A 22,842-nucleotide genomic window follows, 5' to 3' on the forward strand; every position below is an offset into this window, starting at 1 on the left:
CCCCTATCTGTTGCCCAAAACACGGGTTTCATCTACAAAAGGCAGTTTCCCACTGCCGAGAATTGCCGTCCAACACGCTGTGAATATGGATATTTAATCTGTGTACTTGACCCTAATGCTTTTGGTATTTTTGGACCTCCGTTCCTTTAACCTCACGCCCAAGCCACGCTCGTTAATTATCTCACTCAGTCACTCTTTTCTCTCATTCTTTCCTTGTACCCCAGAATAGAACCTCGCAACTCATAGACGATGGTCCACGGCAAACCACTCCTAGTGGCGTTGGCAGTCGCCTCGACCGTTATCGCTAGTCCTTGCAAGCCCAGTACGACTAGCCCAGTCCTCAGTACCACTACGACCGCAATCGATGAAACTTCTAGCATTGAAACCTCTACCGCCAGCGGCACCACTATTGTTGAGACCACCGCCACCGCCACCACTACAACGACAGAGCCTGATACCACTACAACTGTTGCTCTGACTACAACAACTGCAGAAGCTGATGTCACGACTACAACCACCGCCGCAGAGACTACCAGCACCGCCCCCTGCGCCGCGGCTCCAACGGCCTGTGGGATATACGGTTACTTCGTCGAAGGGAACACTTTGCAGTACCTAAGCAGTCCGGGAACAAAGGATAATGCCAAGGACTGCGTGCAGGCTTGCGCTGATTATCCCGACTGTGATGTAGTCGATTATTATAATGAAGCCGTCATTGGATACGGAAAAGGGACTTGCGAGTTCTGGAAGGGAACAGTCAAGACTGACGGTGCACAATCGTCCCCGTACCAATGGTATCAAGTTTGTTGCCTGGCCAATATGTAATAGAGCTATACAGTCGATTGCTTCCCTGAAGGATACGCTTTAGGCTGCCAATTTAGGTGACAATTTAGATTTATGGAAGATAGATTCGTTATGGCTTTCTGGTGGCATGATAACATTTCTGAGGGTCAAATAACTTTAATCCAGACCACACGCGGCAGCATCTTACTGCAACTATTCTAGCAAGGGAGATTTGCAGTGCCTCATAATAAGAGATATATTCCTGGTGGTAATTACTTCGGAATAGATGTCGGCTGCATGTAGTCGAACATTCTGATAGTGATTTTGGGATACAAGCGGGCGGTTGAATGACCTAATTCATCTGTTTTGTTTTATCTTGTCGAAATGTCCTATGTTTGTCGGCAGCACTTAGCGGCGCCATTCAAGTACAACTAAGCGAGGACTCAAGAATCCAACGCTCTTCTAATGAATTGAAGACACCACCTCCAGTCCTTTCAGCAGTGACAGCTTTGTCTTCGCCATTGCCATTAACCGCGTTTAACGACGACCTCTATTCGCAGGTAAAACATGCGGCAATACTTATCCTGGAAATACCAGATGCAACATAATATTATAGCAGCCTTGAGAAATTGCCAGCGCTGATGAGCTCAAAAGACCAGATAAAATACAAAGGAATCCCAACTCTCTCTTGCGAATTACAGCTTGCTCTTTAGCCCTGCACTAGCGGCGAGAACAGCTCTCTGCTTCTCGCCTCCATGCTCAACCTTGACAGGGGCATCAAAAACAGTAGCATCAGGCTTCTCCTTTCGGTTCTCGGTATCAACATACTCCCTCTCACCCTCTCCAACATAGAGTTGTCTTGGTCTCCAGATCTTGACGCCCGACTTGTTCAGCATCATCTGTCTCCAGTGCGCCAACCAGCCTACGCATCGCGGGACCGCAAACAAAACAGGATAGAAATCAAGCGGGAATCCCATGGCCTGGTAGATCAGGCCGGAGTAAAAGTCCACGTTGGGGTATAGGTTCCTGCTGCGCATGAACTCGCTCTTGCGCGCGTAGTCGGCGAGCGTCAGGGCCGTGTCGAGGAGCTTGTTACGGCCGGTGACCTCGAACACTTCCTCGGCGAGCTTGCGGATGGCGGTTGAGCGGGGATCGACGTTTTTGTAGACGCGGTGGCCGAAGCCTACGAGGACGCGTTCCCTTCTCTCAACGGCTTGCATGAAAGCCGGGACGTTCTCGGGGGATCCGATCTCGATAAGCATTCTGATGGCTGATTCGGAGGCTCCTCCGTGAGATGGACCGTAGAGAGCCGCGCATCCCGCAGAAACAACGCTGTAAGGATCGACCAGAGAACTTCCAACTTGCAGGACTGTGGCGGTGGAGCAGTTGACTTCGTGGTCGGCGTGGAGAATGAAGAGTTTGTCCAAGGCCTTGGCAAGAACAGGATGAGGTTGGTAGTCTGGCTCAGACAGGTTATCCAGAAGATAGAGGAAGTTTCCAGTGTACGACAAGCCTTGTGCAGGGCGGTTGAAGGGTCGGCCCTGTCGCATTCTGTACGACGCAGCCGCCAGAGTAGGAGCCTTTCCGAGAATTCGAAGAATCTGCTTGTCCAGCATCTTGAGGGAATCCATGTTGCCCGAAGCAGCGTTGGTGTAAAGCTTCTGCCCTGCAAGCGAGGGATTGGCCTCCGGAGCAAACGCTCCGAGGGTAGCGAACGCCGCACTCAACATGGACATTGGATGAGAGTCGTAGCGGAACGACTTGAACATGTTCTCGATATCGCTGTGGATATACGTGTGATGCATCACCTCTCCCTGCCATTCATCATACTGCGCCTTTGTGGGAAGGTCTCCGTAGATGAGAAGATACGCTGATTCGAGAAAGTTGCTCTTCTCGACCAACTGCTCAATCGGATATCCGCGGTAGCGAAGGACGCCGTCCAGGCCGTTAATGTATGTGATTTTGCTCTGCACGACAGCAGTGTTCATGTACGCGGGATCATACACCCTAAGACCCTGCGTAGTCTCATCCTCTGGGCGATCATTACCAGCCTCGGCTTTGATCTTCTTGAATTCCGTCGCCGGGATGGAATTGTGAGTGATGGGGATCTCGTAGGTTTGGTTTGTTCTGTTATCCACGACCGTGAGCGTCTCGCGACGGCCCTTGTTCTGAACCGAAACCATGATTAAGATAATACAAGATGAGGGAAAAGAGATGCAGTGATTATGTCGAGTTGATGAGGATAAGCAACGAGTCTTGATGATTTAAAACGATTTTCAGAAGCAAACGCGTCAATGACACGTCACGTGGACGCCTACCTCGGCATGACGATATAAGTGGAACGTGCAAAGACCTCGGCCCTAGTGGGTTTGGCGGCATTTGGGGCGGGAGGTGAGACGACATCAGTACTAACACCAATGGCAGTGTTTTATAGCATTTTGCGATACCAGCCAAGTCCCTCCGGTTTCTGCACCTGCCTGTGAATTGCTATCTACCCTACAAGTCTGACATGAGATATTGATCAAAACAGAATAAATTATTTTAAAACAAGATACTCTTTATTATTAAGTACTTTATCTCTCCAATCGTAAGAACCCTTAACAGTGTTTCTTATTACCGCTTTTTAATTCCAATATTGACTTTTATAAGCTTACGTGTTGTTCCTTCTGTAGATTCCACTCCAGAGTCCACTAAACAAAATTCGTATCTCCTTATCAAAGTTGCCGCAATAATCTTCATCTCAACTTCTGCTAGGTTACGTCCAACGCATGCTGCCGGGCCGTGACCAAATGGGATAAAAGAAGCATTCTGACGGCCTGACAGCTTCTCCCATCTCTCAGGTCGAAACTCATTGGCATCTTGACCCCATATATCTTTAGATCGGTGAATGGTATAGATCGGGACGCTCAAAACTGTGCCGGGAGGAAAATAAAAAGAGTCTAACTGAACCCCTTTGGACCCGGGAAGCACCTCTCGAGGGAGGCCGATCCCGAGGACGCTGTGTAGACGCATCGTCTCATTGAGAACAGCGTCTAGATAAGGAAGAGCCCGGACACTGGTGAACGGCGCAACTGTTGCCGGCACATGTATACCGTCCAGCTCAGTTTGCAGCTTTTTCAGTGCAGAGGGCGAGGTGGCGAGGTAGTACATCATGGCAGAGAGCGTGTTGCTGACGGTCTCAATGGCTGCCATGAACAAGGTCAATGACTCGGAGGCAATCTCTTCGAATTTGAGCAATTCCCCTTGGTCATCACGCGCACGAAGTAAGAGTGAGAGCCAATCATCATGATTGTCTTGTCCTGCAGCCATGCGCTCTTTGACATGAGAGGAGGTCACGCCCAGCAGGTTTTGCAGCCCATCCATGCCTCTGTGGAAAAACGGATCAGGCAGGTGATGTGCATGGGGCTTCAGCCAGGGCAAGATGCCAGGAGTAGCGACGGCGGCACTCCTTTGCGCAAGACTGTTCATCATAGACACGTAGGACCCGGGCTTGTTGTCGACCTTGACCAGATCAGAGCCATTTCTAAGCATTCCAAATGGCTCGCTGAAGAGAAGATCACCGGTGATGTCAAACGACAAGTATCTTGTTGCAAGATTAATGTATGTCAGCCGAACAGTGTAGAAAGAACTTACGTGAACCATCGTCTGCATTCAAGGTGCGCGAACCCATCAAACTGCGGCCCTTTGTCGATTATCTCGTCCCACTTGCGGACCAGAAGCTCCACTTTGTCGGCGATCGGCCCCTCGGCCGCACGAGAAGACTTGGGGGCGAAGCTGTGGGCGATGTATCTTCTCTTGCGAGCATGTTCGGCGCGATTTCTCGCCGTGAAGATGCTTCGAGTGAGTGAGGGAAATTGACGAATCGTACCAGGATCTTGATGAAGTGAGTATAGACATCAGAAAGATACGAATGTGCAACTCACGACTTTTCCAACCCTCTCCCATGGCCGTAGACGAGATGTATGGCCCTTTCGTCCACGATACTAACATGGTTCGGCTGGATCCTGACGACGGGTCCGAGTCGCTCGTGGAGATCATACACTGTGTCTGAGCGCTTGGACTTGCGGCAGATATACAAGAGCCAGAGGTTTGAGAAGCGAGCCAGCAGCGGGCCAGGTATTCCTCTTAGATGTCTGTACGTGTAAAAGTAGGGAAGAATGTAGAACAAAAGTCCGCACAGAAGTACTGTCAAAGCCCCCCAGGGCGAAAGTAAAAGAGAATCAATAGACATTTTCCCAGAGATTGACAGGGTAGATGTCGATGTGGGTGAGGAAGATTGCAAGCGGCGTGATATAACCAAGACCGTATCAGTTCTCAGAAACCTGTCGGATGGAATGTGGTTCTCCGTCAAGAACTGTTGGCGCATACTGTACATGTAACACCGCTGAAGCTAGGTTGCAGCGTCATCTGTCGGGAACTTTCACTTTGAGTTTGAAATAGCCATCGGAGGAGTACTTGCATCCATTAGCCTATCGGTATTCGGAAAGTGTCTCCCGGGCCATGGATGATTATCCCATACTCCATATCTCCTATTGCTGGGTCGTAGTATTGCGTATTATCGGACAAGTCACGGATGTTGCAGTGGGTGTTAGAACCGGAATAAAAAGTTGCGTTCGGAAGTTTCATTGCATCTATGTATGCTTGATATCGTATGATTCCTTCCAGCTCTATCTGCCGAAGTCGGTGACTGCCTGTCTGTTTATGCATAGTGTACACGAGGTCATGATGTATTCAGGTCCACTTGCGTAAGTTCAAGACAAATCATTCCAGTTGTGAATTTAGTTCAATGTTTAGTTGTATCAAGAGTACGTGAATGTACGAGGAATAGTTTGTTGTATGCCGGAGCTTCGCGTCGTCGGCGATTCCCACTACACCTGATGGAGTTTATGTGCTGAGAATATGTAACATTACAGCCATAGCATCGGCAAAGATATCCCATTGGCATGAGAGAAGGTGAAAACAATGCCTCGGTGCAGAATGTAGATATGTATTCTTAATATTGAATCAAAAGTAAGTAGTCTATATAAGCTGTCTATCCAGAGTACACAGAACAGGTTAAGACTGTGTATTGTAACATCTTTACTGATATTTTATCAACTTATCGCATATTTCCAACAACTGAAACAACGTTGACCATGCGTTCTGCCATTGACAGCATCTCAATTGCCTCCTTTGAGACAATCAACTACTCCGCTCTCGAAAGACGAGAAGCGAAAGAGATTGAAAAACTCATGGATGCAAGCCGTATAGCCGGATTCTTCTACCTAGACTTTGACCGTAGTGGTGCAGCTGGTCTACCCAAGAAAAAGAAAGAAGTTCTCAAGGCAATGAAGGAGTACTTCAGTCAGCCCGATGACATCAAGCAACTTGACAGTAAAGGCGTTCCTACGCGTGGGTAAGTAGGCCTCAGTTATGAATGACCCAGTGCTGACTAGATTTAAAGATATGTTAAGAAGGGCACCTTCACCGCTGTTGACCCCAGCCGCCCTGACGAATCTTTTGAGCATCTTGCTGTAAGGCATATGATCGGTTTGGCTGATGCATGACTGACTTGAAAGCAGATTGGAACGCACGACCTGGGAACTAATCTAGCTTCCACGCTCCCTGCAGTGTTCAAGAAGGCTGGAACGCTTATCCCCGACTACGTAGCTCTCTGTGAGCGTGTAGTCGACGTTCTGCTGGGCTGCTACTCACAGGCTCTAGGCGTCCCTGGTCAGTTCCTGGAGTACCACGACCACGAAAAACCATCCGATACCATCCTTGCCATGCTGAGCTATCCTGGAAGGCTCACCCATCAAAAACATACCGATCTGGGATCCTTGACTGTTCTCTTTAGTGATGAGTGGGGACTTCAGGTTGTTGAGCCCAGCAACGGCAATTGGGAGTGGGTCGAGCCGCGGGAGAACGACGCTGTCATCAATGTTGGCGACACTCTTCGCTTCCTCTCGGGCAAGACCTTGTATTCCTGTGTTCACAGGGTCATCAGAGATGGTCGTGCTAGCGATGAGGGGCATAGATACTCCATCGCATATCTGCTGCGTCCTGGAGATGACGTGAGCTTTGTCGACGCCGACGGGTCTAGGACTACCGCCCAATCTTTTGCCGGTATCAAGTACAAAGCTTATTCTGCGGACCATGCTGAGCAGGACAAGAATACGGTCCTGACTGGTGGAATGGAACAGGTACTTGGTGTTCGTGCCTAGATCGACCAATCAATAGAAGTTATCTCTTCTCTCTATTCTCCTCTCCCGATACAGAGTCAACCTAAATAAAGACCTCTTGACACTCGGACCAACGCTTTCAATGACTAACAGGCGGCAACGGCCCGAGCCTCCATTCTTGGTGGGCACACCCTGGCCTTGTCCTCTTTTGCGGTGAATGGTAATGCTGGTGAACTCAAATTAGACTTTGGTACTTCCGAGGAGGCCGACGCCCCAGCTTTAAGCATTAAGATCATCGAGCAAGGTATTGGGTGAAACCGGTAGTGCGACAGTATCGCCGCACCAATTGAGATTCGATTAAATTTCATGATGATTGGCAAGCTTCATGTCTTCTCATTACCTATTACATTGATTATCCACGACTGTACATCATCGGGTTCTAAGTAATAATTAAAGGAGCTCAACCGAAATGTTTGCAGCCTCTGTCACTTTTGTGTCACTTCTTTGCTTTCCGTTCCCCCGAGCTTTTAGTCATCTCGGTAAAGCACACATTGATCGACCGGACAGGGGTGCTGGCCGTGGAGCTCTAATTTTGACAAATCTCGATTCGGTATTGTACCTCCTAAGCCTGTATTCAACATCAAGCTTCGGTTCTGACATGCCGAGGCGCATTTACATACTATTACAAATGCAAACCGGTTACAGGAATTGTCAAATCTGTAACAGGGGTTTCGGAGGCTTTTCCAAACTGTAATAAATTAGTTATTCTCTAAAGTCCCAAGATGCAGGCCACGTAAGACCTCGCAGGGATCATGAGTACAACTCTCTGTAATCCGATATGGGCTTATGCTGGTACTCAGTAGCGCCGGCTATTGCTTATTGGTGTTTTCAGAAAGAGAACACGCCAATGGTAATAGTTAATATTCTGCCAGGAAAGACCAAAGAGGGGTAGTGAAGAAAGACGAATTCAGGTTTGTGACTGCAGGTAACAAAGACCCCAATACTTTATTCAAACATAAACTCTATACCCACATTTCAGGGTCCTGAAATTCAATAGATTGTAAAGCAATACGGTTTAAGTAAAAGACTCTCGTTATTACTATTCGACTATGGAGATAGTATCACAGGTTTGCTGCGAGCTCTATGCTACAATAGCTAGGTCTGAGAGTCGAAATGATATTACTGCTTGGACCTGTGTTCCTCCATGAGCTCGTGTATATGTTTGTTCAAGAAGTATCCCTTCAGCTTCTCCGGCTCAACATATCGCGAGCCCCGAATGGCAACCAGGCACCTCTCTGTTCCGCATTCACAAGGAAACGACTGGGCCATTTCCCATTCCGCGCTTGGGTAGAACCAAGTCAGCTCGTCACCCTTCGCGATATGACGATCATCCGCCACGCGGACCTCCATGCGAGTGGTGTCAACCACGAGGTTAGGATCACAGGAGTGATTGATGAAGACAATGTCAGAGTTAAACTCCATGTGCTCATCACGGCCAGTCTGGAACGAAGTCCAGGTAGCGCGGGGAGTATGAGTTGCCTCGGTGATTTTGGCAAATAGGGCTCCAGGTGGGAGCGAAACGAGGGATATGGCTGCTGATTTGAAGGGCTGATCAGACCGGACAACTTTGAGAAGACCGGAGTGGCTTTGGCCCGCTGAGGAGGGTCTTGCTTGGGGCAAGGAATGATAAGCGTTGGATACAGCTGCGGCCATTGTAGACAATGAGAAGTATTAGATTCAAGTGATGTTGTGATGAGATAGCTCGAGAGGGCAGGACTAGTGGTGGTTTATGCGGTAAGATAATGGTGATATTCCATTGATTTATACAGAGTGGTATGTTCGGCTATCAACACTTTCTGTCCCGCCTTACGCGTTTGGCAACAACAATTGAGTTTCGGCAGTTGAAAAGACCCTCGCAAAACCTAGACAAAAGGAGGTTGTTGAGAGCAGTTTGTCCGATGAAGTTTCCGAAATTCGGCCTCAAAATGTCATATCGTATAGTCTTTATGGTCAAGTCCGAAATACCTCTTGGACCAATTGCCAAATTGCCGAATAATGTTACAGTTGCTCCACCGTGCTTGGAACTAGTGACGCTGTTGATGAATCTGGTGGAATAGACACGTTTGAAGTTTACCATATTGTGGATGTAACCTGTCTCTTAGGTTGAGAATGCAAGCAACCTAGCTGCGACTAAGTTTGAGTCACACATATCACCCAAAGACTGAATGAATATAATTCATCATGACTTTGAAGGTATTTTCACTGTAAAGCATGCAATGTACGTCGAGAGTAAAAACATTTAATCATCAGCTAATATAGAACCTTACGTGATATATCTCTACAGTCATCCCTCCTCTTATCATGCGATAACTCGCATATCCCGGCTGTAGATTAAACGAGCTACAACGCCGCAAGCAGTACTAAGTAAAGCTGTCCCGCCAAAATAGTACATGGCAGGCCGAAAAGACACGATGGAGTCCGCAACATCTGCATGCGTGACCTGAATAAGGGCCGCCGATATTGCATTTCCTCCCATTATACCAGGCGCCCAACCCGTGAAAAGCAAACTCAAGGCTCCTGGAGCATCATCGATTGGTAAGTGACGACCGACAGCTGTAGGAATGGCCACTGCAAAACCTCCATTTGACAGTCCGTTGAGAATGCAAAACAACAAAACCAGTCCTAGGTTGGAAGAAAAGGGCCAAATAGCAAACAGCGAAACGGCATTTACCAGGGAGGTAAAGAACAAAGCGTTCATGGAACCAACTCTATCGCACGCATAACCTGTCAGAATTCTGCCTACTGACATACATGCCAAAAGACAGGCAAGCGTGGCTATGGACGTAGAGTTTGAGAAGCCAAGAGCGGTGTTGATGTAGGGGAGAAAGAAGGTTGGCGCATATATGGGGAAGATACCCACTGCGCCAGCTGCGAAATGCCACGAGAAACAGGCATCCCTGAAGACAGACCATTTAACAGGATATTCTGGGGGAGCACCGCGGTCCTTGACGAGCAAAGCGGTCGGTATGCCAGTAACAAGCGATGCAATACCCAGTATCCGAAAGGTCCAGGCGACTCCAACGCCTTCAGTCAGATATCCAACTGAAACAGCTCCAATAAGAGCCACAAAACTGCCACCAAGCTTGACGATGCCATTCGCCAACCCAAGTCGCTTCTTGAACCACAACACCGGAAGAGTGTTATACAAAGTGTCGGTGAAAGCTGATCCGATGCCGTATGAGACTCCACAGGCAAAGAATAAGCCCACGAGGCTTTCAACAGCCCAACTGCTCGCTAGGCAGCCAATCCCATAGATGGCGATACCAATCATCATGCCTGCGCGAGCTCCGATGACACGAACTATTCGGATGGCTGGTATCCCAAGCGCAGGGCCCAGGGCTACACCGAGACTACCAACGAATGACAAGGCGCTGAGCGAAGAGCCTTTGAGACTTGTTCGAAGCAGAGCTGCCTGTAGGATGCCCCAGGATCCAGCCCAAAGATTGATCCAGAATGTGTGAATGAAGCAGACAAAGATGATGACCCATCCGTATCCGCCATCTGGGGGCGTGTCGGGATCTTCAGTAGGAGTATCAATCTCAACAATGATTGGATCCGGGATAGAAATTGGCTCCAGTTCCATGGCTATAGGTTGGGCGTTGTTGATGGCTTCGATTTAGATAAGAAGGTGCTATGTGTGGAAGAATTGACTGCTTTGATGCCGTGGTATGATGGTCGTTGGATGAAAGAAGCAACTGCTTTTGTGTAGACTTGGACTGTTGACGTGGCTTCTAGATACATGTCCCCGTACAGGACAACAAATCACTACTCGGTGGATGAATACCGCACAACGTTCCTGGCCCCTCATCAGTCTCGATATCGGAGATCTTGTATCCCGGAATGGTAGCCCCATAAACTCGCATACTAAATCCCTGTTCAACAACTGCCGTGGGCTCCGCACCTTTCCGTCGGCAATTTCCGCTGAAAACCAATTCGAGGCGTCAACTTGCAGCGTGACATTTGCCAATCGGAAGTTTACGAGCTTTCGGGGAAAAGATGCATAATGCATCCATCCACGTCAACTCGGTAGCGTTTGTTATGCGGGTACACCTATCGGTACTTGATATGCACCGAGACAACATGGGAATGAGAAAGGTGGGTAAGAACCCCTCGTATCTGGGGTTTAAAGTCTGACACCGACATTGCTTTTCCAGTCCGAGAATCGCAAAGAATTACCTTACTCATCGCTTCACTCCCAATACACCAACAACCATGGCACCAGCTGGAGATCTCGGTAGGAGACTCATCCCTTGTATCCTAGATGAGATGTCTAGAGATGAACCTGATAGAGTCATTTACTCCATTGCCAAGTCTGCCGATATTTCCAAGGGTTTCACCGAGATAACGGCTCGCAAGTTTGCCAATGCAGTGAACAAGACCGCCTGGTGGTTGGAACATCTTGTTGGCAGGAGCGAGACATTCCAGACCATTGGCTATATTGGGCCACGTAAGTATCCTCGGTTTATGAAGCATGGGTTAGATGCTAACCAGACAAGATGACATCCGCTATTTTCTGCTGAATCTGGCCTGCGTCAAAGTAGGATACCAAGTAAGTTACAATGCGCAATGAGGAAAATGTCTCGATGATTTATTTTAACACACAACACTGCTCAGGTCATCTTTTTGTCCCCAGGTAACAGCATCGAAGCTGCCTTGGGTCTTCTTCAGGCGACCAAATGTAGCCTTTGGGTTCATCCGGTGGACTGTCCGCCGTATCAACTGGTTGACAAGATCCAACAGACCTGGGAGCTGCGTATTATGGAGATTCCCACAGTCGCAGAACTCCTCGACGCTTCTAGCTCCCCTCACTATCCTTATACCAAGACCTACGATGAAGCAATGGGAGACACTTTCTACATTCTTCATACGTCTGGTACAACAGGCTTACCCAAGCCCATCTATCTCAGCAACGGGTTGCTTGCTACCATGGACGCCGCTCGCATCTTACCACGGTTTGAGGGTGATAACGGCGCTCGTCCATGGGCAACGTTGTATGAAAAAGGCGATAGACTCTATTCGCCTTGTGTACTTCTTCATGTGCGTCCTGGCAGCTACCCCAATCATCGAGTTGTGCGACTGACTTCAAACACAGGGTCCTGGAATATTTATGAACCTCTTCGCGACGTTCCTTTTTGATACACATAGTGTGATGGGCCCCATCGGTGTGCATCCTGACATGGATCTGCTCGCATCACTTGCAGACCACGGCAACATTGATATTTGGCATTTTATGCCTGTGTACGTCAACGAGCTGGGCCAGCACCCTGAAGTATTGGACAAGTTCAGATCCTCCAAGTTCATAGGAGCTGGTGGAGGTACGTCCCCAATTCATTATGTAACTTTCGTTAACAAGTCTCCTTAGGCCCTGTGAGCGCAGAACTTGCCGCGAAGGTGAATGAGGTAGTACGTGTTCACAATCTGTTTGGAACAACTGAAGGCCTCTTCATGGGTGACATGCTAGTAGACAAGGAGGACTTCCTCTGGGTCTCGTTTCACCCCTACGCCGGGTTTGAATACACGGAAATCGAGAGGGGTCTGTTTGAGCAGCGCGCCGTTAAGAATGAGCACTGGGCTCTGCATCAAGGAATCTTTCATACCTTTCCTGATGTGAAGGAGTTCAACTTCAAGGATTTGTTCATCAAACATCCGACCAAGCCTAACCTCTGGCTCTACATGGGTAGAAGCAACGACATTATCTGCTTGGAGGATGCACAGAAACTGTCTCCTATCGAGACGGAGAACATGATTTGTGCTCATCCTAATGTCAAAGGATGTGTAATGGTATGTAAGCCTATATTGTGCAGCACGATCTTGAGTAGCTTACACATTTAATAGATCGGAAACGGCCAGAAGTTCGCTTGTCTGATGGTAGAGCTGAAAGACAATACTCCAAGAGATTCGGAGACCATCAAAGGACTGATGGGAAGTCTTGGGGATATCATTGACGAAGCAGATCAGAATCAGCTGCTGAGGGGATATCTTAGAAGAGATTACATCATTATCGCAGATGCCAAAAGACCTCTTCCACGGACGGAGAAAGGAACCATTTCACGTCGAGCTGCTTTGAAGCTTTATGAGAGCGAAATTGATGCGTTTTACCGCTTGAAGGGGGAGGCAACTGTGGGTGTCGGCCAACGTACAGCTCAAGCGGCCTAGATAGTTTCATGGCCCATTAATTGAGGTAATCTTAAAACATGGCTCTATTCTTCCGTCGTCACTATCGTCATCTTGTATCCAGGGCAGCATCGTCTTCAAAAGCCGTCAGATACCTATCCAGCTTCATTGAGTGGATTCTCTACCAGTCTGCCCATAACGTAACATTCAGCTTTTGTGCCCTCTTCTGTATGTCGAGAGCCGAAAACAGACTCAATTTGATCCTGTGTGAGGTCCTGAACCTCACCACCAAGTGGATGTCTGATGGAAACTGACTGCGGATCACGTAGCCCGTCTCTCAATGTTTGAAGAGCATCTCGCCAGAAACCAACTCTGATGTGAACTAAAAACAAGGAAATCTCTGATCCGACGTCAAGAGCCGCAGCCAATGTTCCAAGTTCCGTAGTGGTGACTGAGATCTCGGTCAGATGAATTGAGCGTAGGTTAGTTCCCGGAGGCCATGTAAATTTGATGCCAACTGAGGTCGGAGCAGCGAGTATGGATTTGAGGCCTAAGCTGTACCAAAACTCGCCGAGATTTATATCAGCATATGAGATGCATCCGGCGTTGAAGATTGCGCCCAAGTATTCGTTTATGACCTCCATCTCAGTTGCTGTCCTGACCGTGTCGTTATCCTCCTCGTTTCTAATCCATGGGCCACAACCGCTGCGGCAACGTGGCTGAAAGCTGAATTGCAGAAGATCAACCCGTTTGATGGCATCTGATAACTTGTCTCGTTCATCACTACTGAGCTGCATCGTCGTGTAATCCGGCGCAGCTGATACATGGATAGAGAGTTGATCGATGAGCAGTGAATCTACAGCGCCTAGTGCAAGTGGAATATCCACAAGTAGTCTCGTCGGAACCCCAGGCCAGATGGATTCGTTTGGTTGGATCCAACGTGCTTCCTCCCATAGCATTGGCCGAGAAAGGACTTCAACTAGAATACCGGCTTGGGCTGAGGTGTCTTGTTCGCCAACTGGGTCAAACTTGCGGCCTAGATCATAGTTGTTTGTGAGAACACCATCGTGGATCATGACGTGCCGGATGTTCGGCAGTCTTGTCAAGATCCTGGCCATTACCAGTGCGAATGCACCGTCGCCGTGGGAGCGCACCTGTGAATCGTATCTTTCTTTGTACTTTCCATAGGCATGTTGGAGAACACTCTCTGCAAAGTCTGTCGGGCTCGCCGTGTTGTGTGGTGCAGATGACTCTACAGACTCATCGTTATGCATATATGCCTCATTGACGAATCGTTGCATCAGACTCTCGAATGTAATATGTCCGCCTGAGTTGGTGTCAATTGCATCGAAAATTTGAGTTCGTTGACCCCATTCAGATAAAACGGCTGCGGTGAAATTGTCAAGACTGGCGGCAATCCACGGATGGTAGAAATGTAATCGCACATTGACCTCGCGTACTCCTTCTGCGATGCGACGATTATCAAGCACCTGACGAAACAGGACAACACTCTCTGGACGGCTGAAGTCTAAAGTTCCGCAGCGACGAACAGCATAATCGCTGCAGAGCAGGCAAAACCTCTTGCAGGTTAATCTCAGGCTGGAAATGGTGTCATTTTGATGCTTTCGCTCTGTGCTTCTGCATAGTGTAAAAACAGCAAGCAAGATTTCGTTAGACAAGTTCAAGAGTCTTGGAATGCTCTCAGGCAACGCAGTCATGGTGCTGCTGAATGAAATGTAGATATCAGTTGATCTTTGGTCGGACGATGCGGAGAAATTGAAATGCCGTGTATTGTGTGGCGGGGGAAACTTTTTAAGTGACAAAAAGTCTTGGGCAGGTCTCTGTGAATTTAGTGTGTCATAGGACCATTGAAATTTGGTACCCTAACGACCAGCCATCGCCTATTGGACAGAGCTAAGCTAGGATGATCTCTACTGGGTGCGGGTAGTTTCGCGCCAAGTTCATTTAGATTGGTTATGTGATTCAGTGTTCGTGCTCAAGAAAGCCAGGTTAGCTTGTTCATGCATGAATATTCAAGTCGCTGGTAGAACAGTACCGTAGCTTTTGAACGTTGCCTTTTGATTTAGCTATTAGTCCCTTACAATGAAGAGTGTGGGTTGTTCAGGAATTTGCTATATAAGGAGATTTATCAGCTACTTATGCTCGATTCATTCTTTAACCAACAACAACATAAACCTTCAAACTCAGCAACGCACCCAATTACACCACTCAATACCCACAATTCCTACTAGAAACCTCACCATGAACCGAACCAAAATCCGCGAGTTGCTCTCGAGTGAGCGTATTATCCAATGCATGATTGATGCATACAGCTACGAGGGCGACGCTCTTGTTGTGCAGATGACACCCGAAAATGACTTTTCCAGGTGGGTTGCTTCCGATGTCTTAGACACAAAACACAAGGGTACCTATGAATTGGTTCTCATTGGCACCTGGAAATATGAATGGCTCCGTCGAGACGATGTTGTCGTTGAAAGTCCCCGGTCTGGTGGACCAATCGATGATGAGTGGGTACGCGATTGCTTCGGTGAGCTTTGGAGAGCGGGCTACGTAGTCTTGGCTTGGCGGCCATGCTGCGACGAAGCAATGCCCTATATGGATCGACGGGGGAACACTTTGCCGATTGAAGAACGCCCTCCCCTCAAGAACTCGGAAGAGTTGGAAGACACTGCGGACGACAGCACTGTATCTGAGTTGCGAAAGCAGATTTTGGAACTCAAGAGGACAGTCAAAGAGAAAGAGATTCAACAGGTCCGACACATGATGTCATCTAAGAAGAACATGGCCCGATATTATGACATTGAGTTGAATTATGAAAACGAAATAGAACGATATCGCGGCGCAGTCCAGGAAAACGTATAAGAACTTAACTTTCTACGTCAGAGGGTGAAGGAATTGGAGGTTGCCAACAACATCGGAAGCAAGGACCAACACTTGCAGGAACTTCTGGTAGGGTTACTTGATAAGATGGCCCTCTCTTCTGAAAGAAAGAGGTCCAAGTACCTCGAGCTAAAGGCTGCTATGCTACAACTGAAGCTTGACTTGGCCGACTCGTTGAAACACTTTGATGTCATGTTGAAGCACTACGATGACGAGAAGGCTAAGAACATCCAATCTCCACGACTTATACAGATTGGTAATGATTTTAAAAGGGCGCGCGATACGATGGACAAGGAATCGACAGCATTAAGAAGGATCAAGAAGGAAATGGAGGCAGCAGAGCAGAACCTTATGGAGGAGTTAGGTACAGCCGACTAGAACTAGATTACCAATAATAGCTTGAGGACGGGATAGCTATTATTTTATTCGTATGCAAATGTAACCAAAACTGCATCTTCTTTTACTGAATATTCTTTCTTTGTGATGACGCACATGATTTAAGCTTCGGAGCATTTCCCACGTGAAGTGTCATCGTCATGACTCGAGCGAAGCCCATTAGCGCAGGTCTAGCGATCCAAGTGCAAACTCAAGCAGCGCCACGACTCATGTTTCATCGGCAGTGCAACTTTCTCAACCAATCGCAACTGATGAAACGAATCACTTGCGATGAACTGTTCCTGGGCTAACAATCGTAGTGAACCCTTTTGGACTCGCAGCTCCAATAGCCATTCTGTTACGGATGCGCTCAGACATTGGACACCAGCTAGCAAAGCCGCTTGACCGGATCGACACCCAGGAAAATCCACTGCCGAACCCATCACATGCACCACGATTGTCTCACTAAAATGATCTGCATCGCCTCTCTCCCCTTTTTGTGTCCCCTTCCCCTGGCCCTGGTCCCTCTGAACTTCCCTGTTCTCTTCAACTCCATGTCTGGTTTGAGATGTGCCTCTCGCGATGAGGGCAGGCGTTATAACTGCGCTTCTTAGTTTGCTTGCATTTACGGGTGTGTTCGGGACTCCAAGCTTCAACACGAGTCTTCCAGATTGCGCGGTTTGTGAATTGTTGATTGACCTTGTAGTACTTATTGCTAATTTTAGTAGCAAATATGCTTTCGGACGTTGACCAGCCCGGACTGCTATAAGCCGAGCTGCTTCTGTACCTCTACCACCTTTCACAATGACTTGATACCCTGCCTCAAGAGCCATTGCCCGATTCCCCAAGTCTTCGGTACGTAATGCCCAGATCAGTTGGCCATCATAGGTTGACTGACCGACCCAGCGTCGTTGCGATATCTCGACCAAAAATGCGAGCGACCACGACGCGACCGAAGGAACGATGCCTGGCCTTACCTATCGATACACATTCTCTGCATCCTTTGTGCAGTCATTCGAGTTTACACAAAGATATTCATTGTCAGGAAGATTTCACCCGAAGACTGGCTGTCGTTTACTTCTTTGGTTATTTACATCGTGTACTTTGGCATTGGACACCATGGTAAGGACTGAGTCAACTACTCTGACGCGTTGAGCAGCTTCTAATTCATTTCAGCGTTGATGTCGGCATTTGGGCAGGATATTTGGTGGGTCAACGCTGATGATCTATCCCATGCCCTCAAGGTAATTTTCACTGTCTATTTATCTAAGCCCCTTGAAGCTAACTTGGCAAGCTCTTTTGGATCGACTGTCCTGTCTATACTCTCCTTCTCGGGATGACGAAAGTCACAATAATCCTGTTCTATATCCGTCTGTGTCATGTTTATACGTTGTTTTGCCAGCTATGTTGGGCTTGCATTCTCATCATCAGTCTCAGTACAGGCGCCTTGATGTCACTGAATATCTTCCAGTGCACTCCGATCCGATGGAATTGGGATCGATTCAGTGGAGAAGATGTCGACTTTTGGTGCATGGACTTGAACAAACTGCAGTGGTCAATTAACATCACCAATATTATCTTTGATCTTGTAGTTCTGGTACTTCCAATACCGCTCATATGGAAAAGTATGTCTGGCTACATTTTGGAAGGATATGAGCTGACGTTGATAGCAAAATCAACCTTTCGCCGAAAATTGGGCATTGTCTTGATGTTCAGCCTTGGAGTCGTCGTCCTCGTCGCAAGCTGTCTCAAGATGCGCTACAACGTTCTCTACGGCCACTCCAACAACATAACATGGGACTACATGGATTTAATGGTATGGGCCGGAATAGAAAGCTCCGTCAGTATCGCAGCGCCATGCCTACCAACTGTTCGACTGTTTCTACACAAAGTGTTTCCTACGTCATTTGGGCGGATATTTGCATTTGGTTCACATTGCGAAAGGACGTTAGACCAAGAGATCAAGGCGGAAGAGGAAGAGGTTGCGCAGTGGGCAGCTGATATTGAAATGACGACGGACTCGCGACTTCGTGTTGCGAGACCGAGACGAGCAGCGATAAGTTTGGGTGAGGGATTTGAGAATGGAGGGAGGATGAAAAAGAAGAGGGCTATGACGGAAGCAAGCCGGATCTTGAAGAGTGTAGATGAGATACCATTGTCGCCGTAATGATCTGGTGTACATTAATACAACTTACTTGCACTTAGTCATTCGCAATTGTCTTCAATCCTTATCTTGACTGTCGGATTTTTCAGTCATCGCTGGAAGCTCATAGCCCTTAAATGCAATTATACTATTATAACAAACGTGTCATTAATTGACAGTGTAATGTTGCTAATATTACAAGTTTTTAATAATCCCATTGACGGCGTCTGATCCGATCGTGGCACCTGCACCAAAAGTTATTGCGTGGCCGGCCCTTTTTGCAAAGTCTTTGCCGTGATGATGCTACTCAGATTATTAACAATGTTTTAGGTAAAGGCTTCAGTTGATGAAGGAAACAAACCTCTTCATGTTCATGCGCTTCTTTGGGCTGAGGCGGTGGCGCTGACTGATCCTTCTTTTCCTGTAATTGATTAGTCGGATGAATGTCGACGTGATTGGGAATACTTACTGCTTGGGCTTTTGTCTCGGGCATTATGGCTCTTGCAAACTTCTATCGTACTGGAAAGGGGGTTGATTAATTTGTAGGCCTTTTGTTGCCAAAAAGTAAATAAATCAGGAGATACTATACAAAGTCTTATATACAACTCTGATGACTTACTCCAGGAATTATCCAGCGGAATGTCAGCAATGACGTGCATACGGTGATTATGACGAGCACTATGTTATTGATGAGAGGATTAGGTTTTGCTGAACGGCTAATCGGCAATGATTACATTGAAATGTATGCCATAGTGGAAAGTCTATTATGGGTGAGTATGTCGTCACTTGCCGATATACTCCACAATTGGGCGATCCTATACTATTTCGTAAAGTGTCGATTTCTTGCACGTCGAGGAGTAACGCGATTCTCAACTCATGAAGCCAATCACCACTATTTCGGACACAAACAAGAGCTCCATCGTTGACGCCCTAGACGAATTCTATCTCATCACCCAAAATCGTCGATCTTCTTATCAGTGACTCCTACGTCCTCTCCCAGATCATGCGACAGAGCCCTGAAGTTTGAAGAACAATCTTGCCATCTTCATCGCCTTCACCTTCGTCTTCATTGTCAATTTCATCCAAGAGCGCAAGGATATAGTTGTCATGATCTTTGAACAGCACAAACCTGTTATCGAAACGTCAAGGTGTTCACAGGCAAGAAGACGCGCGCAGAACTTCGACCACCGATATCCCTGCCGTCATGCTATTCCATAATGGCCGATACAAAGAATTGCATACACTCAATAATTAGCCAATAATATACCCTCCTACGTCAAATCCGCTTCCGGATAAACATCTCAATCTGATAATATTCCTCTGTACGCGAATCGCATTGTGAAGTGGGGCGCGACGACTAAGAGCGCACAAACGACGCTACCTTGAACACCCAATTGAAAGAACAGAAATACCATAAATGCCTTGTTCTGAACACACAAATACGGCCTCTTTGACTGTTCGCTGGGAACTACAGCACGTATATATAATGTTCAGTAATGGGGACAAGTGCTAGACGCGAACACAACCCGTAACCGCATCTTGTACTGTATTTTACGACCGAATTTGCTGTTCTTACTTTCTCTTTTTGGAACTTTGAACACTCTATCTATTCTTCAATTGGTTGTGGCGGAGTGTTTACTATATAATGGGATAGTTTCACATTCAATCATTAACTCCATCATCCACCACCTCACATCTACAATCCAATACACCAATCATCAAGATATCGAGACATCAAGGCCTAAATACCTCAGCTCTTCAGTCAAGGACAACTCACCATGAACAACGCCCAATCCACAAAGGCAAAGCAAACTACTGTCGACATGGAAACTCTTGATGGTCTATGTCACATTCACATCCTGCACGGATATCGGGTTTGTTACCCGATCTTCTGGGATATTGCCCGGGACTCATTCAACGACCTGGATAAGATCTTGGGTCTTAAGGAAGCCATTGATAAACTTCTAGACTTTGACTTCGAAGCAGAGTCTTCGAACGGATGGTCCATTGAGCAGAAGATCTGGGGAGTCCGCGTTGCAATCGACATCCTCGAGGACATTCTTGACTCCCCTGATGTCGCCGAGGCCTTCCGTCTCGGAAAGGAGAATGCAGAGGACTGGGTTGAGCATGCCCATCTCTTAAAGCCTGGTATGAATGTCTCCCCCTACATGTCCGCTATGCAGGATCCCTTGCTTCGGCGGGAGGTACTGGCCAGATGGATTCCCCACTGTGAATTCAAAATGCCCGCGGTACCTGAACATCTACTGAGGTTTCTTCATACGTCAGAGGGATCCGCGCCGGTCGAGGAGCCTGAGAAGAAGGAGAAAAATTTCAAGGGAATTCCGATAGGACCTGTTGACGAGATGGCGGATTTGCTGTGCAAGGTCAAGATTGATTGATGGTGTAAGGCCAAGAGATATTTTGACTATTAGATACTTTTCTTAAAGCAATTGGATAGCTATATCAAATTTACATGTCCCAAAGTTAAATCGTACAGAAATTGCTGTCAATGCTGTTAGTTTTACCGTGATGGTTATGCTTAATGCTGGTTCCTAACAGTCTGGATTAAAAGACCTACATGCCTTCGAGATCATAAAACATATTGGTTCAAGGTCTAGAAAACATCACAAAAGTTACATAAACACGTCTGATTCATATTGGTGACCTTAGCTCATACATAGTTCATTTTAAGCTGTAGTTGGCAAATCTTTTATTTGCAAACCTGATTGATCCTTACGTTATGTCATTATCTATCATTATGCCCTGTGAGAGCTCCAGCACAGAATCAATAAACCATTATTAGGGAAGAACGAGCGGTAGTCATGATTTCCTCTTGAAGTTATTCTCATCTTCTACATACAAGCTTGAATCGTGGGTAGCAAAGATGAAATTGCACTACCTCCAGTCTACCGGATGTCATAACCACTCCAACTCCTTACTCATCGACCACTCAATCATCCCCAACCGTGTAGATAGCAGTAGCAAGGTACTCGAAATGAAGACTCATACCCGTCTCACCGCAACATCCCAGGTAGAAGCCAGACTCGTCGACGGCCTGGTCACCAGAAGGAGCAAGATGATAAATCCAGTATTGCTTAAATGCTGACTTTGGGTCAATGAAGATTGGCGTGATCTGGACCCTTGGGGGGCGATCAAACTTCGTCTTGAAGGTGAAACGGGTGGGTCGGCCATCGGCGTATCGGGTGATGATGCCTTTGCCGGCTTCAACCTCACCGATACTGCCGTGCTTGGTGTCTCGGACTGTGCCTAGTTAAGGATAAAAGTAAGTATTAGAGACTCAATATTGGGAGGTATGACTTGACCTACCTGTGGCGCTCATGATGATGTCTGTTTATGTAGCTTTGGTCTGTTTGAGGTGATATTTGTGTGTAATGAAGGATATCTCAAGACCTCGGAGAAGGCAGGCGGTCCATGCCTTATATACCCTCCGAGATGGTCTGGGATGTAAGCACTGTTGTCCAAGCCATTTAGGGCTTTGTGCTGGCGAGGGCATATTCTGTCTCAGCTGAAAGCTTCATGACATCATGCAGTATGTCGGTGTAATGTAGGCGCGTCTCATTCGACAGACAAACATCGCAGATACGAGAGCGTCATGTCGGCGGTTTCTGGCTTTGGCTGACTGAGGCGAGGCACGCAACTTAGGAGAGATAGTCTATGAATACATGACGAGCAGAAGTTTGGTGGGAAACACTCTTTCACGTTGCATAGGCTAAGATCGGAGCTATGCACGTCGCGCCCCGAGACACGGCACGATAAGACACGGCCTTGATCTCGACTTTCATCCCTATCTGTGACCTGTCATCTTGAACGCTAAAGAATCCTCTGTATCTCGGCCGCCGCTCGTTCATAGTCAAATGAAAACCCGTAGATTCCTGTCAAATTCCATCGCAGGTCTTCCCGCAATCTGAGCTCTTGTGCTCACATCTTGCCATATCTCATATCACCAAGTCTCCGTGTCTCACTACCCCTCTTCACCGCTTCATGCACAGCTCCAAATGGAGTAATAGGGTTTTCCCCTGTCGGGCCTCAAACACTCAACCCTCTTCAATTGCCAGCCACTCCACCACCGAGAGCATGACTTCCCAGCCTTCATGACAGTCATGCAAAGAATCAGCGGTAGAGCTTCCTGTAATGGGACCTCTGCAAAACGAGACGGGGGCAGCCCAAGTCCGAAGCGATACGTGGTCAGACACAGTGGAACCTGCTTACTTGAGTAAGAGCCACTATTGCGCGTCCTTACCTTTCAGCTCTCTTCGGTCTGTTTCTCCTTGCTATGTGGCGGACCGT

General features: G+C 47.6%; 13 protein-coding genes across 13 annotated transcripts; 6 read left to right on the plus strand and 7 right to left on the minus strand.

Moving 5' to 3' along the window:
- Positions 1 to 249: 249 nt before the first annotated feature.
- Positions 250 to 822, plus strand: FMAN_12035 (uncharacterized protein; the record flags this gene model as incomplete). Its single annotated transcript, XM_041824777.1, has 1 exon — positions 250 to 822. One exon carries the CDS (start codon positions 250 to 252, stop codon positions 820 to 822), a length of 573 nt encoding a protein of 190 aa, XP_041690224.1.
- A 653-nt stretch (positions 823 to 1,475) lies between these two features.
- Positions 1,476 to 2,963, minus strand: FMAN_12036 (uncharacterized protein; the record flags this gene model as incomplete). Its single annotated transcript, XM_041824779.1, has 1 exon — positions 1,476 to 2,963. One exon carries the CDS (start codon positions 2,961 to 2,963, stop codon positions 1,476 to 1,478), a length of 1,488 nt encoding a protein of 495 aa, XP_041690225.1.
- A 430-nt stretch (positions 2,964 to 3,393) lies between these two features.
- FMAN_12037 (putative benzoate 4-monooxygenase cytochrome P450) lies at positions 3,394 to 4,770 on the minus strand (the record flags this gene model as incomplete). The annotated part of the gene is made up of 3 exons (XM_041824780.1): positions 3,394 to 4,363; positions 4,414 to 4,654; positions 4,704 to 4,770. The coding sequence occupies 3 exons, from the start codon at positions 4,768 to 4,770 to the stop codon at positions 3,394 to 3,396; spliced, it is 1,278 nt and encodes a 425-aa protein (XP_041690226.1).
- A 1,145-nt stretch (positions 4,771 to 5,915) lies between these two features.
- On the plus strand, positions 5,916 to 6,983 carry FMAN_12038 (uncharacterized protein; the record flags this gene model as incomplete). Its single annotated transcript, XM_041824781.1, has 3 exons — positions 5,916 to 6,175; positions 6,224 to 6,293; positions 6,342 to 6,983. 3 exons carry the CDS (start codon positions 5,916 to 5,918, stop codon positions 6,981 to 6,983), a joined length of 972 nt encoding a protein of 323 aa, XP_041690227.1.
- Positions 6,984 to 8,120: 1,137 nt separating this feature from the next.
- On the minus strand, positions 8,121 to 8,654 carry FMAN_12039 (uncharacterized protein; the record flags this gene model as incomplete). Its single annotated transcript, XM_041824782.1, has 1 exon — positions 8,121 to 8,654. The coding sequence occupies one exon, from the start codon at positions 8,652 to 8,654 to the stop codon at positions 8,121 to 8,123; it is 534 nt and encodes a 177-aa protein (XP_041690228.1).
- A 646-nt stretch (positions 8,655 to 9,300) lies between these two features.
- FMAN_12040 (uncharacterized protein) lies at positions 9,301 to 10,584 on the minus strand (the record flags this gene model as incomplete). Its single annotated transcript, XM_041824783.1, has 1 exon — positions 9,301 to 10,584. One exon carries the CDS (start codon positions 10,582 to 10,584, stop codon positions 9,301 to 9,303), a length of 1,284 nt encoding a protein of 427 aa, XP_041690229.1.
- A 629-nt stretch (positions 10,585 to 11,213) lies between these two features.
- Positions 11,214 to 13,157, plus strand: FMAN_12041 (uncharacterized protein; the record flags this gene model as incomplete). The annotated part of the gene is made up of 6 exons (XM_041824784.1): positions 11,214 to 11,448; positions 11,498 to 11,550; positions 11,616 to 12,038; positions 12,094 to 12,316; positions 12,364 to 12,782; positions 12,837 to 13,157. The coding sequence occupies 6 exons, from the start codon at positions 11,214 to 11,216 to the stop codon at positions 13,155 to 13,157; spliced, it is 1,674 nt and encodes a 557-aa protein (XP_041690230.1).
- A 113-nt stretch (positions 13,158 to 13,270) lies between these two features.
- On the minus strand, positions 13,271 to 14,833 carry FMAN_12042 (uncharacterized protein; the record flags this gene model as incomplete). Its single annotated transcript, XM_041824785.1, has 1 exon — positions 13,271 to 14,833. One exon carries the CDS (start codon positions 14,831 to 14,833, stop codon positions 13,271 to 13,273), a length of 1,563 nt encoding a protein of 520 aa, XP_041690231.1.
- A 544-nt stretch (positions 14,834 to 15,377) lies between these two features.
- On the plus strand, positions 15,378 to 16,394 carry FMAN_12043 (uncharacterized protein; the record flags this gene model as incomplete). Its single annotated transcript, XM_041824786.1, has 2 exons — positions 15,378 to 15,992; positions 16,077 to 16,394. The coding sequence occupies 2 exons, from the start codon at positions 15,378 to 15,380 to the stop codon at positions 16,392 to 16,394; spliced, it is 933 nt and encodes a 310-aa protein (XP_041690232.1).
- A 579-nt stretch (positions 16,395 to 16,973) lies between these two features.
- Positions 16,974 to 18,558, plus strand: FMAN_12044 (uncharacterized protein; the record flags this gene model as incomplete). Its single annotated transcript, XM_041824787.1, has 6 exons — positions 16,974 to 17,069; positions 17,120 to 17,246; positions 17,298 to 17,513; positions 17,568 to 17,635; positions 17,686 to 18,016; positions 18,062 to 18,558. 6 exons carry the CDS (start codon positions 16,974 to 16,976, stop codon positions 18,556 to 18,558), a joined length of 1,335 nt encoding a protein of 444 aa, XP_041690233.1.
- A 171-nt stretch (positions 18,559 to 18,729) lies between these two features.
- Positions 18,730 to 19,027, minus strand: FMAN_16235 (uncharacterized protein; the record flags this gene model as incomplete). Its single annotated transcript, XM_041824788.1, has 3 exons — positions 18,730 to 18,837; positions 18,896 to 18,955; positions 19,004 to 19,027. 3 exons carry the CDS (start codon positions 19,025 to 19,027, stop codon positions 18,730 to 18,732), a joined length of 192 nt encoding a protein of 63 aa, XP_041690234.1.
- A 1,285-nt stretch (positions 19,028 to 20,312) lies between these two features.
- On the plus strand, positions 20,313 to 20,933 carry FMAN_12045 (uncharacterized protein; the record flags this gene model as incomplete). The annotated part of the gene is made up of 1 exon (XM_041824790.1): positions 20,313 to 20,933. One exon carries the CDS (start codon positions 20,313 to 20,315, stop codon positions 20,931 to 20,933), a length of 621 nt encoding a protein of 206 aa, XP_041690235.1.
- A 551-nt stretch (positions 20,934 to 21,484) lies between these two features.
- FMAN_12046 (uncharacterized protein) lies at positions 21,485 to 21,874 on the minus strand (the record flags this gene model as incomplete). The annotated part of the gene is made up of 2 exons (XM_041824791.1): positions 21,485 to 21,801; positions 21,862 to 21,874. 2 exons carry the CDS (start codon positions 21,872 to 21,874, stop codon positions 21,485 to 21,487), a joined length of 330 nt encoding a protein of 109 aa, XP_041690236.1.
- Between the last annotated feature and the right edge of the window lie 968 nt (positions 21,875 to 22,842).

This window comes from Fusarium mangiferae, assembly GCF_900044065.1.
Source record: "Fusarium mangiferae strain MRC7560 genome assembly, contig: FMAN_scaffold018, whole genome shotgun sequence".
NCBI lineage: Eukaryota > Fungi > Ascomycota > Sordariomycetes > Hypocreales > Nectriaceae > Fusarium > Fusarium mangiferae.